Source organism: Micropterus salmoides, unplaced genomic scaffold (genome assembly GCF_014851395.1).
Source record: "Micropterus salmoides isolate LMB-PRFRI ecotype aquatic unplaced genomic scaffold, ASM1485139v1 Ms_hic_scaffold_9, whole genome shotgun sequence".
Lineage (NCBI taxonomy): Eukaryota > Metazoa > Chordata > Actinopteri > Centrarchiformes > Centrarchidae > Micropterus > Micropterus salmoides.
In genome coordinates, this window is record NW_024044681.1 from 22,259,036 (window position 1) to 22,272,235 (window position 13,200).

At 41.4% G+C, this 13,200-nt stretch overlaps 1 protein-coding gene and 1 long non-coding RNA gene across 2 annotated transcripts in view; one reads left to right on the forward strand and one right to left on the reverse strand.

Moving 5' to 3' along the window:
* ufm1 (ubiquitin-fold modifier 1) overlaps positions 1–3,682 on the forward strand; it is a 14,958-nt gene extending 11,276 nt beyond the window's left edge. Inside the window, exons 5-6 of the mRNA XM_038708822.1 lie at positions 1,024–1,056; positions 3,121–3,682. Coding sequence (XP_038564750.1) covers positions 1,024–1,056; positions 3,121–3,194 — 107 coding nt within the window. The 3' untranslated portion in view covers positions 3,195–3,682. The remainder of the gene's footprint in view (positions 1–1,023; positions 1,057–3,120) is intronic.
* Positions 3,683–4,532: 850 nt separating this feature from the next.
* On the reverse strand, positions 4,533–12,337 carry LOC119895599. Its single transcript, XR_005443088.1, has 2 exons — positions 12,115–12,337; positions 4,533–5,135 (listed from the first exon to the last, which is right to left on the reverse strand). It is a non-coding gene; the product is annotated as an uncharacterized LOC119895599 (long non-coding RNA).
* Positions 12,338–13,200: the final 863 nt, after the last annotated feature.

The window sequence follows — 13,200 nt, forward strand, 5'->3', positions numbered from 1 at the left end:
CAAAAAGAGAGAAATGCTGCATTTCTTTCCTTTTAAACTTCCAGAAGCAGGGTGCAGCAGTGTTGACCAATTAACCCACAGAGTGTGAGCAGTAATCTGTTTCTGCATCTAATTCTGCTTAATCAAGTAATCTATGGCTTTATTGACCTGTATCGGCTACCAGCAGGAATTGCATGAACACTGATGCCACGTACCTCAGCCTCCAAACCCCCGGAAACACTGGTCTATAACTGACACAATGTTTTATTTTCACATTAAAGACGAGTAAGTTAGCTAATTAGAGCCTACATACAGCAGCAATAGTTTTTAAAAGATTTCACTGTACTACAGTACTCAGGCTAATTTAACTAAATTCAAATGGTTTGAGTTCTGGCTGGCAAAATAAAGGCCTATAAGGAAAGAGTTTCTATCAACTACCCAAATGATGCATGTCTACAATAACCCGAGGCTGTAAAATGTAAAAATATTCGGCCTCGTACAGAACACTTGTAACCACTGTTATAATAATCACCCAAACAAATTACAGCAAATGGTCTTTGTGGCTGTTAAAGGAAAATTGTCAGCTTTCACTGTTTCCCATCAATTAAACTGTTCAGTGTGGCATACAAACCTATGATGCTTTTGTTTACCTCTGCTCTGTACAGGCAGGCAACTAAGAAAGAGAAGTTTAGAGGACATTCACAAACAGTATGACTGACGTATATTCTGAAATAATGAAAAGTTAAAATTTTGGAGGGTTGTAGTGGCAAAGCATTGGACATGTGACAGTTGCCAAATAACACTGGGATGAAATTTCTGTTAAAATGACTGAGATATGACTGCCATGTCAAATATGAGTTTTCTGTACAGAATGAATGTAATTGCCTGCTGCTGAGGCACACTCTCATTTGTGTTGCCCAGTACAACATCATTCTGGATAAACTGGTGGTATTGTAAATTAGCTTTTTCATTTCTGTGCTATTCACTTGCATGACAATCTTTTGTGTTTACTTTATGTTCTTTCTTTCATGGTTGACTTTGCAGACGGAATAGGAATCAACCCTGCCCAGACAGCAGGTGAGTTGTTTGGGAGCTCATGCCTTGATAATCTGTAAAAGAAGACTTTTTCCACAGAAAAAAAAAAAAATTGGTTGTTATTGTTTTATTATCTCCGCAAAAGCCTCTTTAGTTGGGGTAATATCTTGTTTTTCCTTTTGGTCCTTAGAAGCATAATCAACCTCAGGGCTTTTTGTTAAGCTCTTTGCCACTTGTCTATGTGCTTTCATCAAAGCATTAATAATCTAAGGAATTAATTCAGAACTTGAATAAATAATGTTTCATAATGCAGTCTGATAAGCTGGTTGCGTTGTCTTAATGGTCTAAAAGATTAATTTGATAAAGCCCCCCGAGGCAGTGACTTCTATGGGTGGTTCCTCAAAGTAACGTAGGGCTTAATATGAAACGTCTTACTTGAGGTAATGTAACAAATTGATCTGAGATCTAAGCAAATGATATAATCAGGGTTGCTTAAGTCAGGTTTGAAACAATTAAGTTAAATTGGGATTACTGGATGTCAAAGGCAGGCAAGAGATGCCAAGCAGCGACCATTGGTTCAGGATTACAAAACAGGAACGGTTACCACAGTCGTTACCAGCTTCACAGATCACTAATATGCACTCTGACATAGGCAGTAGTAAAAATCAATTTAAGGGTTTGTTAAAGCCACATGTCAGTTTCTCATCTCTCTCTATGCCCTGAATTGTCTAGCAAAGTGGAAATGCCTAAAGTTTATTTTTAGAAGGGCTGTAATATTATAATAATAATAATATACCACAATTCAAGGTCACATCATGCTTAATTATCCATTGGTGGTGTTTCAGAACTGCAACATATATAAATAGTTCAGAGCCCACAGAGGTCACTGCATCAAAGCTAAAAAGCTATGGCAAGCCTGTATAACCCTTGTCTAAAAAGATACGTTTCCAAGAAAATGAATTCTGTAGAAAAAAGCTTTAGTAAAAGAAATAATCCAAATTTAAATGATGTCTCTGTGTTTAATCAGGCCTCATACTTGTTTGCATGGAAATGGTGTTTACTGATTCATGAATATAGATGCAGTGCCCCGGGAGGCAGTATTTAATGTTAAATAAAATTTAAAAGTGACCTCTGACTGGAGGTGAACTAGATGCACCAGGCATTCAGTCAGAATTCACTTGACTTTAGATTCCCACATTATTACCGAGCCCTGGTGAATCACTTATTCCTCTGGGTCGGCCCCCTTGGATGTTCCCTGAGGTTCGCACTTCAAGTGTAGCCCACCTCTCCTTATGTAAGTCATCATTCTCAACAAAGACGGGTAACGGATGACTGGGTTTTCTGCATAGAGCAGGATGAGGCAATGCCTGCTTTGACCGACAACAGCTTTTTATCTGCGTAACATTCATGCTGTGTGCTGCCGAGAATAGCCTCAGTTCAGACACCTCTGTCAGACTGCCTTTTTTTCACACTGCATCCACTCTACTTCCTATGGTGGGAATTGATCCAGTGTAATTTTACAATCACCTTTTCTTTACACATCTCTATAAGGCCATTATCATATCAACAGTGCATCTATACTGATGGCCCTGGGAATTATACTTATATTATCTCGGCATGATTGCTGGATGAATGAACAAATGAATGGAATTGCTGTCTGTGGTTCCATAATACAGTATTATAAATTATTCAAATGAGCTTGCTGTGTGCCCCTGATAAAATGGGCCTGATTTCTGAGTAAGTGGCTACTGTAGAAGGACAAATAGGCATCACAAAATAATTATATCCCTCAGTTCAGATATCTCTGATCTTGTTTTGAAATCTCTACAATTAATACAAATGTGCGTAACTACCTGACTCGTGTGCAACTTTGTAAACAAATCTATGAATTTTAAGTAGAGATTATTTTCTTTCATCTTTATATTAAGGTTTAAGTTATTCAGATACAGTTAACAAATTCAAATTTCTGTATTTTTCATCACTATTTTGGACAAACCATCATTTCTGAGTAGAAATTCTGTCCTTTGAGGAGAAGGTCAAAGTTTCTCTCCCAGCTGGTTATTACACGGATGTGGTCTTTATGTGTTGTTTCGTCCTATGTTGCAGGGAATGTGTTTCTAAAACATGGCTCTGAACTTCGCATCATTCCCAGAGACAGAGTGGGAGGACAGGGACACTGATGCTGCTTTTTTCCTTGTTGACGGCATAATGACTCACCCGGCAGAATCACGTAACACTTGAGACCCAGGAAACACCCCAGCGTGTGTCATATTTATTTTCTGGCCCACAACTGACAGTGATTCACATGAGAATATATATATATTTAAACGTGATGATGACATGCGCGCACACTTGCATGCTCCCTGCTTCTTCATTCTCAGTCAAGTTATACTTCTTGCTGTAAGTTTAGCTGCATCAAAAGATTGTAGGGACATTACCCAGAGGCGATGAGTAATTAATCAACATAAACACAGCAGTTGCATCCTGGGAAAGATTTTAGCTAAGATTAAAAAACAACTGAGTCAACAGTTATAGCTTTTGTATCTTTGTAAATGACAATAAACAGTCAGGATGGCTAACGACAACACATGCTATGTTTACTTTTGTCTTCATTAGCACTGTGAATGTGGTAATGTGAGAGGTGATTTTAAAGTATATGTACAACATGCTTTTAGGGATTGGTTTTGATTTTTTTTATTATGTCAGACAAGTATTCTTGTCTAGCACCATGCATCTCTACAGAGCTTGGAACGTGGGACCAGCTCCTTCCAAAACTAGAAGAACATATTTACACGTAAGAATATTTCTGCTGATGGCAGGAAATGTGATTGTTCGTCTGTCAAACTGTGCAGGCACGTGGATCTTTACTGCCCTCTGTCAGTTTACACTTTAACATGAGTTTGTACTCACCTAAATACCTTGCATCTGTATTTCAAGTCATGTATGATGCCCCATCTTCACACAATGAATATGAAAGAATTGAGTACCATAATTTTTTTTTAACAATACACTGCAAGCTGAGGAGCAGGTGGTGAGAAAACAAGGCAACACAAACACTGGTTTTCATCTGGGAAATAAATTAAGTGTTTGCAGTACTTTGTCTTTTCTTTTGGCAGGATCTGCTGGCAATTTGAAAAATCAGTAGATGGAAAATAAACCTTTATAGTAAGTCTCCAGTTTATTCTCATACAAAAAAACAAAACATGACTAATATGTAGACGGTGTAGTTGGTTCTCAAATGTGTTTTTTTGTTTTCTGATTAATGAAGGGAATCAGTTCATTATCTCCTTCACATTAATCATTATCATCCGAGAAGGTCTGAGTCATTTGTTCCTGAATTGGTTCTCCACCCATGAAAAACAAAAATACCATACTCGGGGAAGAAATATAGGCTAGAGAGAATAATGGAGTGTGCGGGCTGTAATACACGAGAAAAGCAAACCCTTGTTTCTCACCAACGATCAGGATGCAGATGGGTGGGGTGGGGGTATTTGGGGGCAGGAGTGCCATCACAAATGGATTTTCTCATTTATTTTAATCAAAGTCACTGCTGGGCATATTCACCAGAAATTTCCTTCTGAAATTGGAAAAGACTACAGAATGCCATGGATGTTGCAGATGCTATCTGTTGCAGTGCTACAGTGTTGGCCCCAAAATGCTGCAGTTATTTGCAAAATAATATGTTTTTAGAAGCACGTGTACCTGGTTAAAATGGCAGTTTAAATCTTTAAAATCTTTGTGCTTTTGCTTTATCAAATTTTTAAATTGAAGTGGTGGATGGTTATTTTCAGGCCAGCATCAAGATTTCACATTTTTACATGCCGACCATGTACAAAAAAAAAGTTAACATGGATTGATTAAAAAGTAAGAAATCAGCTCATTTCATCAAATCCTTGATTTTGCGCTCTTTTAGGCATGAAATTAAAAATTCACACTTAAACAAAACGCATGCTGCAGTATAATCTTTACAAGCAACGAAGTAGAAAGATGCCTAGTAATCACATTTCAGGTTGTTCTTTCTGTCCTGAGCGATGAGGATGAACTGCTGCACAGATAGACCTGCAGCTCACAGTGTCACATCAAGTCCATCATGGCTCCCAGGAAACATCTTTTCAGGCAGCCTAAAGGAAGACCAATGATATAATTGCTGAGAGTCTGCAACAATGGTGGGAGTGAGAGGAGACAATGCAGGGAGAAAGTGAGGAGGGAATGTGTAGCTGTTGGTTGATTCAACATTTTGGATGATGAATGGGGGAAGAGATGTTTTAGTATATGGTCAATTTGGTTGTATTTAACTGAGCGGGGGCAGGTCTGACCTCCGCCCCTCTCAACCCTTTGTCTGCCTAATTAGTTTCTAATCAGTTTCTCCTCAAAGTGCACCAAAATGGGTGGTAGGATGTGTCCCCTGCTCGGACACATGAAAACCCAACAACTACTGAAGCCCCTTTTTCAACTCTTCCCACAGTCTGCATTACCAACATGCATCTTGGCCAAACAGTTAATCTCACCTCCAAAAGTCACTGAAACCACCAAAACACTTCATACAAGTCTCAAAATAAACGCGTTCAATCAAAACACTGGGGACAGTTCTCACTCAGAAAGCATTCATTGTCACTCTTAACACACTGACCTACAAAACACTGACAACAGGGAGCACGATGTAAATTTGATGAACTTTTATCTTCGAAATGTGACTGATATTTTCAGATAAATCAGTATTTCATTCTAGAATACAGTTGTTCTCAGTCATTTTCTCAGATCAGAACTGAAATTCTACTTGTTCATGCTTCACATCACCCAGTAACTTGTGCACATCATATGTAAAAGCAATTTTTCAGTCTTTTGAGAAAAGATGTAAAAGCGTAACTGTGAATCCTGTCCAATCCCTTGCAATGTAAAACTCTGAACTGTTAATTTCATTTTCATCCAAACCTAGTTTACCAATACAAATAGTTTTGCAAATGTTAAGGATGATTCTAGAAATGTACCAAAGCGAGAATCGGAAAAGCATAAATTTCCTTCCATATCCTTTTTTTTCTCTATATCACTGCATTCAGTAATTTCCTTGTGAAACAAAAGTTCCTGAAATTTCTGTCCTGCAGTACAGTTTTTCTCAGTTGTTTGCACAGTGAAACTGGTATCTGAGACACAATGACCACAAGCTATAAATGTACCAACCCCTTGAACCAATTCTGCTCAACCTGCATTGGTCAAAATTGAAGTCACATTGTCAAAACTCTTCACACAGTCAGCGAAACAGAAGTGTATGTGGACCAAACTGTGAATCATTTTTCATTGCTTTCACACAAAATGCATTCAATGACCACTTTCTCCAAAATCCATGAACTCTTCCCATTACTACTTCACCACCTGCAAAACACTATATCTGCAGCACATTTTTCAAATACTAACACACTGTGTCCAAAACTGTTAAAAACACATTCAAAAAAAATGTTTGCAAATTTCCTGCATTTTTGCTGTAGCTGGACAGATATACATAGAAAATCTTTGCAGAACATTTATATCCATTTCATGTTTTAGAGAAATATGTGTAATGTTTTGAATGTGGTTTTACAGTAAAACTGCAAGCTGAATGTAAAGCAGGAAATGTGCTTATATTTTAGCAGAATTGGTTCAAGGAGATGGTACATCAATTACAGACTGTGGTCATTGGGTCTCAAGTACCAGTGTTAACTATGTAAACAACTGAAAAAAAAAGTGTATTGCAGCACTGAAATGTCAGGAACTTCTTTTTTGCACAAGTAAATTACTGAATGCATTTCTGATTCAGTCGCTTTGGTTTGGTACATTTGCAAAACTATTTGTATTGGTAAACTATGGCTAAACTTTTGATGACAATGATTGAAAATGCACAAGGCTGTACTTTTTCTGTATGGCATAGATCAACTTCAACAGTACAGAGTTACAGTAAACATTGCAAGAGATTGGACAGGATTCACAGTTACACTTTTACTGTATGCACCGTAATTTGTCATGTCATTGTGATGCAGAAAAAAAAAAAAAAAAAAAACAAGACTATTTTACAGCACTGCATAGCACAACGGAAACAATTACAAAATAAGAAATGGAAACATGAAAACACCTCCTCAGGTTGATGTTCCTGTCTATTGGGCCACAGATTCTTATTCACAGCACAACAGATCAGAACACATTTACAAAACAAGTCTAGACATATGTAGGAAAATGCAGAACAGTCTCGGGAGTTAGCGGTTCGGCATTGAGATGTCGTCTCGCCCACCTTCAGCGTTTGGGGCTGCGGCTCAACGCGAAGAAGAGCGTGCTGACGCCCGCCCAACGGACTACGTTCCTAGGGGTGGTGTGGGACTTAACGACGATGCGGGCCCACCTGTTTCCCACACGCGTCGAGTCCATTTTGTCTTCAGTGACCAGAGTGCAGTTAGGCCGCGCCATCACTGTAAAACACTTTCAGAGGGTGTTGGGTCTCCTGGCAGCAGCATCCAGTATAATACCTTCTCGACTACTGCACATGAGAGCCCTGCAGTGATGGCTAAAATCCAGGCATTCTCCCCGAGGGGACATCCGCTCCGTCTGATACGGGTTACGAGCAGGTGCCTTCGTTCCCTGTCTGTATGGAGGAAATCTTGGTTCCTGTCCCAAGGGCCCGTGTTGGGAGCGATCTGTCGCAGAACAATTATTTCGACAAACACCTCACTCACGGGGTGGGGCGCGGTCATGGATGGCCGCTTTGCAAGAGGCTCCTGGCAGGAGCATCATTTCTCCTGGCACATAAATTGCCTGGAAATGTTGGCAGTATTCAGAGCTCTGAGGAGTTTTCTGCCCGCTCTCCGCGGTCGCCACGTCCTTGTCAGGGCCGACAATACGGCAGTGGTGGCCTATTTGAATCACCAGGGGGGTCTGCCCTCGCGCCTGTTATGCAAACTGGCACATCAGATCCTCCTGTGGTCCCAGCAGAGACTGCTGTCTCTCAGAGAGATGTACGTCCCTGGGACCCAGAATCAGGGAGCAGACCTCCTGTCGAGACAGGGGCTGAGGCTCGGGGAATGGAGACTCCACCCTGAGGTGGTGGAGTTATTATGTGAAAGGTTCGGCCCCATAGACGTGGAGTTGTTTGCGTCTCGAGAGACTACGCACTGTCCCCTGTGGTTCTCCCTCTCGTCCCCAGCCCCGCTAGGGCTGGATGCCATGGTGCAGATGTGGCCCAGGCAGCGTCTGTATGCCTTTCCCCCAGTCGCTCTGCTCCCGGGGGTTCTGGAGCGGGTCCTTCAGGACAGCGTCAGCCTACTACTTTTGGCCGGCACGAGTGTGGTTCTCGGATTTAATATTGCTCCTGGAGGGCCCGCCCTGGCAGGTCCGTCTGAGGAGAGACCTGCTGTCCCAGGTGGAGGGCCAGATCTTTCACCCGCACCTGTGGGTCTGGCCCCTGAGGGGGCGCAGTTCCGGCAGGAGCGGTCGAGACACTACTCAGCTCTAGAGCCCCATCCAGGAGAAGGATGGGGTTTCGGCGCGGCCTAAGTGGGTATCTCGTTCCCATAGTGTCGTCACAGTGTCTCGTTCCCCTTCTCGGGGAACAAGGGTTACATACGTAACCCGAGACGTTCCCCTTCGAGGGAACTCGAACTGTGTCGGTCTGCCACACCTCACCCCGCGTGGATTGCCTTGCTTCATAGAAAAGGGCTAATGTGTCCTGTGTGCCAGCGTGCTTATATACACCTCTAGCAACACCAATAGGATTGGAGTATTTTCATTCATAATTCAGCCCTGCCACGCCCAGAGGCGTTCCCATAGTGTCGTCACCGACGCAGTGTTCCCCTTCTCGGGGAACAAGGGTTACATAATTAACCCTACAGTTCTCTCAATTTGAAGATGGTAGACACGGAAATAGGAAACAGGATGCTGACACAGAGTAGTCCGGCTGTGCACAAAGGTGGGAGGAAGAAATAGAGGAATCAACGGCCACTTGCTACAAAATAGGTTTCCTCATGCACTCCTCTGTCTTCTTTTCCCCCTGTCCTTTGTGCCCCGAGTGTTTTATAAATGACACATTGAATGTGCTCTTTGGCCTCACATTAAAAGAGGCCAATCTAAAATGAGATCTGGTGGTCCTCAACAGACAAGGCGCAGATACAACCAGCACTGTGGCCAGAGGTCAGTGAGCCAGATAAAGGAAGGGGGAACCAGGGAATGGAAACAGCCCCCCTCTGACAGCCCATCCAGCTCATTTCCCCTTCATTCTCACACATCTGTCTGTACCAAACTCAAAAGTAAACAAAGGATGGCCAACCGGCAGAGCGTGACACTAATAAGCTGGAACCTCAATCCTCACATGCACACAGCCAGGTGCAGGGAAATTGATTCATGTACAAAACACATTTCCACATTAAGATTATTTAATTATGTGAATGACCTAATTCTGCCCCCTTCTGTCTTAAAATGAGAATGGCAACTACAGGAAAACCCCATGGCCAAGCAATCCATATATCTCTATCAAGAAGCAGATTCTTCTTAATGGTAGATCTGAGCAACTGAAATCGCTCAGGCTAAATGGACACAGATAATTTGGCTTTAAAGCACAGCTGCACTCTCTTGGTTTTCAAATATGAGAATCCACCCCCCAGTACATTCTCAGTACATATTTATTATACAAATGCTACACATTGCTTCCCATCATCTGTCTTTTGAAATTAAAAATGCTTAATAGTTTTTATTTTGATATAAATCACAATTGTTGCTGGGCTATTTCACTTCTCTTCTTCTCCTCTCAAATGCAAATGAACATGTGACTGATTTGAATTTTGATATCCAATCAATATCTTTTTAAGAATGGTAAACCTGTCTGGTCTTGTTTAGGCCCACCCACCAGGCTCTTCTGATGCAAAATGATCCACTCACTTCATTTCCAAAATGGGACTCATCAACCTATTAATGAGTTCATGGAAAATACGCTGTAATTCTTACCACCTCTTCTTTGTCCCTGCTCTTTGTCTGATAGTCTATTCAAGGCCCTAGATTAAATACAAGCTGAATGTCAGCTTTTAGATATGAAATGAAATTTTGCATCTGCGGAGCCTCTTATAGGGCGGCGCGGTGGTTAGCACTGTCGCCTCACAGCGAGAGTGCGGGGTTCAAACCCCGGTTGCCCCGGCCTTTCTGTGTGGAGTTTGCATGTTCTCCCCGTGTCTGCGTGGATTCTCTCCAGGGTGCTCCGGCTTCCTCCCACCATCCAAAAACATGCAGACTAGGTTGATTGGTTACCCTAAATTGTCCTTAGGTGTGAGTGTGGGCGTGAGTGGTTGTTCGTCTATGTGTGGCCCTGCGATGGACTGGCGACCTGTCCAGGGTGTACCCCGCCTTGCGCCCAATGTCAGCTGGGATTGGCTCCAGCCCCCCCGCGACCCTGTACGCATGATAATCAGTTGACGATGGATGGATGGAGCCTCTTATAGTTTTTGTAAGTGTGCAGACTTTATGTAACTGTTCACCTTGGCTACAAGCACCTTGGTAGTAAGTCTGGATTCAAAGGTGCAAATCATGACATACATAACAAGATACTCTATGACTTACTATCACACTCCTGTAGTCTACTGTTTCAGTTGTGTACCATGACTTAAGACTATGTAACTGAACTCATGAACTTATTTAGCAATAAGCAGCACTGACATGTTGTATGACAATGTTGTATAAGTTTGCTAACATTTACCAGTAAGCCAAGTAGCCTAAAGTTACTGTATTCTTCATATCCACTACAACAGCTGAGATTACATTCAAATAAAGTGCTAATTTATAAAATGGTCTGCAGGTTACACCCAACGGCAAGGATGCACTGTGATTTCCCCAAATCCGTACTGTTTTTCAACTGCGAAAGATAAAAAGTTTTAAAGCATTTGAAAGTCGCCTCACTAAACAGTTTTTCTCCTTTGAGTTAAGTGGTCTCCTAAATCTGTTGAGGCAGCCCTAGAGCTAATCTTTTATAATCCCCTCTTTCTTTGTATCTCTTCTCTCTCTTCACCAACTTGTGTTTAAAGGACTTGTGGGAGTATTATGATACTGCTTGGAGAGTGTATTTTAAGGACACAGCCACAGGCTGAGTTTAGCTTGTTTGTGCGATGTCCAAGAAGCTTGGTCAAAACAGAAAGAGCAGTCTTAGCCAGTCTACTTTTCCAACAGCAGCTCATTTTCCCTCATTGGCAACATGCTGTGTGTTTGCATCCACGATGCAGAGATGTACTTGAGGTTCACTACTTTCTGTCTTCTTGTCTTCTTTTGTTGCTTTTAGCCATGCTAGCATTTGTGGCTCTATGGATGGCAGTGTAAATCTGTCAGCCCACCACTCTGGTACAGGCTGAAATTTCTCAATAACTAGGATGGATAGGACATTCATGGTCATGTCAACAACCACTGTTGTTGACATTTTTGTTTTGTAGTGAAATGTCTTGACAACTATTGAATGGATGGCCATGAAATCTCATACACATTGATGGTTTCCTCAGGATTTATTGTAATCATTTTGGTGATCCTTTGACTTTAAATCTGGCACCACCATCAGGTCAACATTTGTTGTTAACTCTCTGTGTGGGTGGCTTAACTTTCTGTGTGTGCCTGAGTTTATAGGAGGTAGTAGAGTGGTAGAATAGATTTGTTTCTGTAGGTTAGGTAGGGCTGTCTGTCTTGTGCTGTCTGTTTTGTAAGTGTAGACTGGTTAGATCTAGATAGGCTGGACATTATATTGGACATGGATATTAAATGTCTATTTGCAGTGTGTGTGTGTGTGTGTGTGTGCGCGCGCACGCGCGCTTGTACAGCATGTGGTAGTGAACAAGGAACAGCTTGTTTGAACAGAGGAAAGAAAAAAGCTGTTGTAAAGGGGAAAGGGTGTCATACCGAAGGTTGTTAACCTCCAAACACTTGCACTTGCTGGTCTGAATCTGTCTTCAGCTGTGACAGCTGAAACTTCATTTGGCGCTGAGACTCTCTTTTCTTTTCTATTACACACAATTGCAGATATATGCTTGTAATGTGAAATGTCAGTGTGAAAATTCTCACTGAAGTTAGCTTGCAGGTTGAACATGATTTTTTTTTGTGTATCATCTGAGGTCTTACCTTACATGCAGAAAATGTGGTAACCCTCTGATTCTGTTTTCCACTGTCAGCCTTGAGCCCGCAAAAGCTTTAGTAGCCATGACCAGTGAATATAAATCACTGTGACACAACAGTAGCATGCCTGATAGGCTCCAAAACTGACAAAGACAGTTTTTCCAGTTCTGATTCTGAACTCATTGCTACATGATTCTCATTTAGTTGCTAATGCAACTTGAGATATGTCAACACCTGATAACCCTTAGTACAGACTCATAGGCTGATTCCTGGAATGCTGCTGCTACTCTTCACCACCAGAGAGCAGTAGCCTATTAAAAAATGATAACACCATTTCTTTCCATGATCATTTAGATGGAAATAATGACTGAATTTTAATGATTGATCTGCCTTATTCAAATTCAAAAGAATGGAGGTGTTTCTTTTCTTTTTCTCACACTACTGAAATCTTTTGATTACACTGTAAGATGGAAAATAATCAGCAAGGTACTCTTTACAAGGTACTTTATACAGCTACCGTGTAACTAGAGAATAAGTTTCTAATTTTACCTCAGGAATAAACAGCTCAATTTATTCTTCTCTGTGGGCCTTCTATTTGAATCTGTAATTACGTTTATGTAAAAATTGGAAAACAATTAAAGTGGAAGTTTTGAAAATATGCAAAGAAACACAAAGTTTTGTTGCTTTGAAAAATTCTTCTTCATCTTTGGTTATATTACAATTCACAGTAACAAGAAAATGCTGTGAAAGTTCTGTAACAAATCCCCAACAAGCCACAAGAGCCGACATCAACCGCAGCAAATTGACACAGCCTGCAGGGCTGAGGGCTGAGTGCTTTGTCTGATGTGTGATGGTGTGTGGCAAGCTTGTCCCTTATTAGACTCATCAGCTCTGTGAAATCACATGAAATAGATAGAATGTATATGCTCTGCAGGGGGCATGTCACAAAGTCAACCAGCTGGGAAAAGATTCTCACATGAGCTGTAAACAAGTAATTAATGCCTAACTGTTCAGTATAGAGATAATGGGAATGACAGGATTTCGCAAAAGTACAGTAGCTGGTAGTCCTGAAAGAATGGTTGCACACTAGTC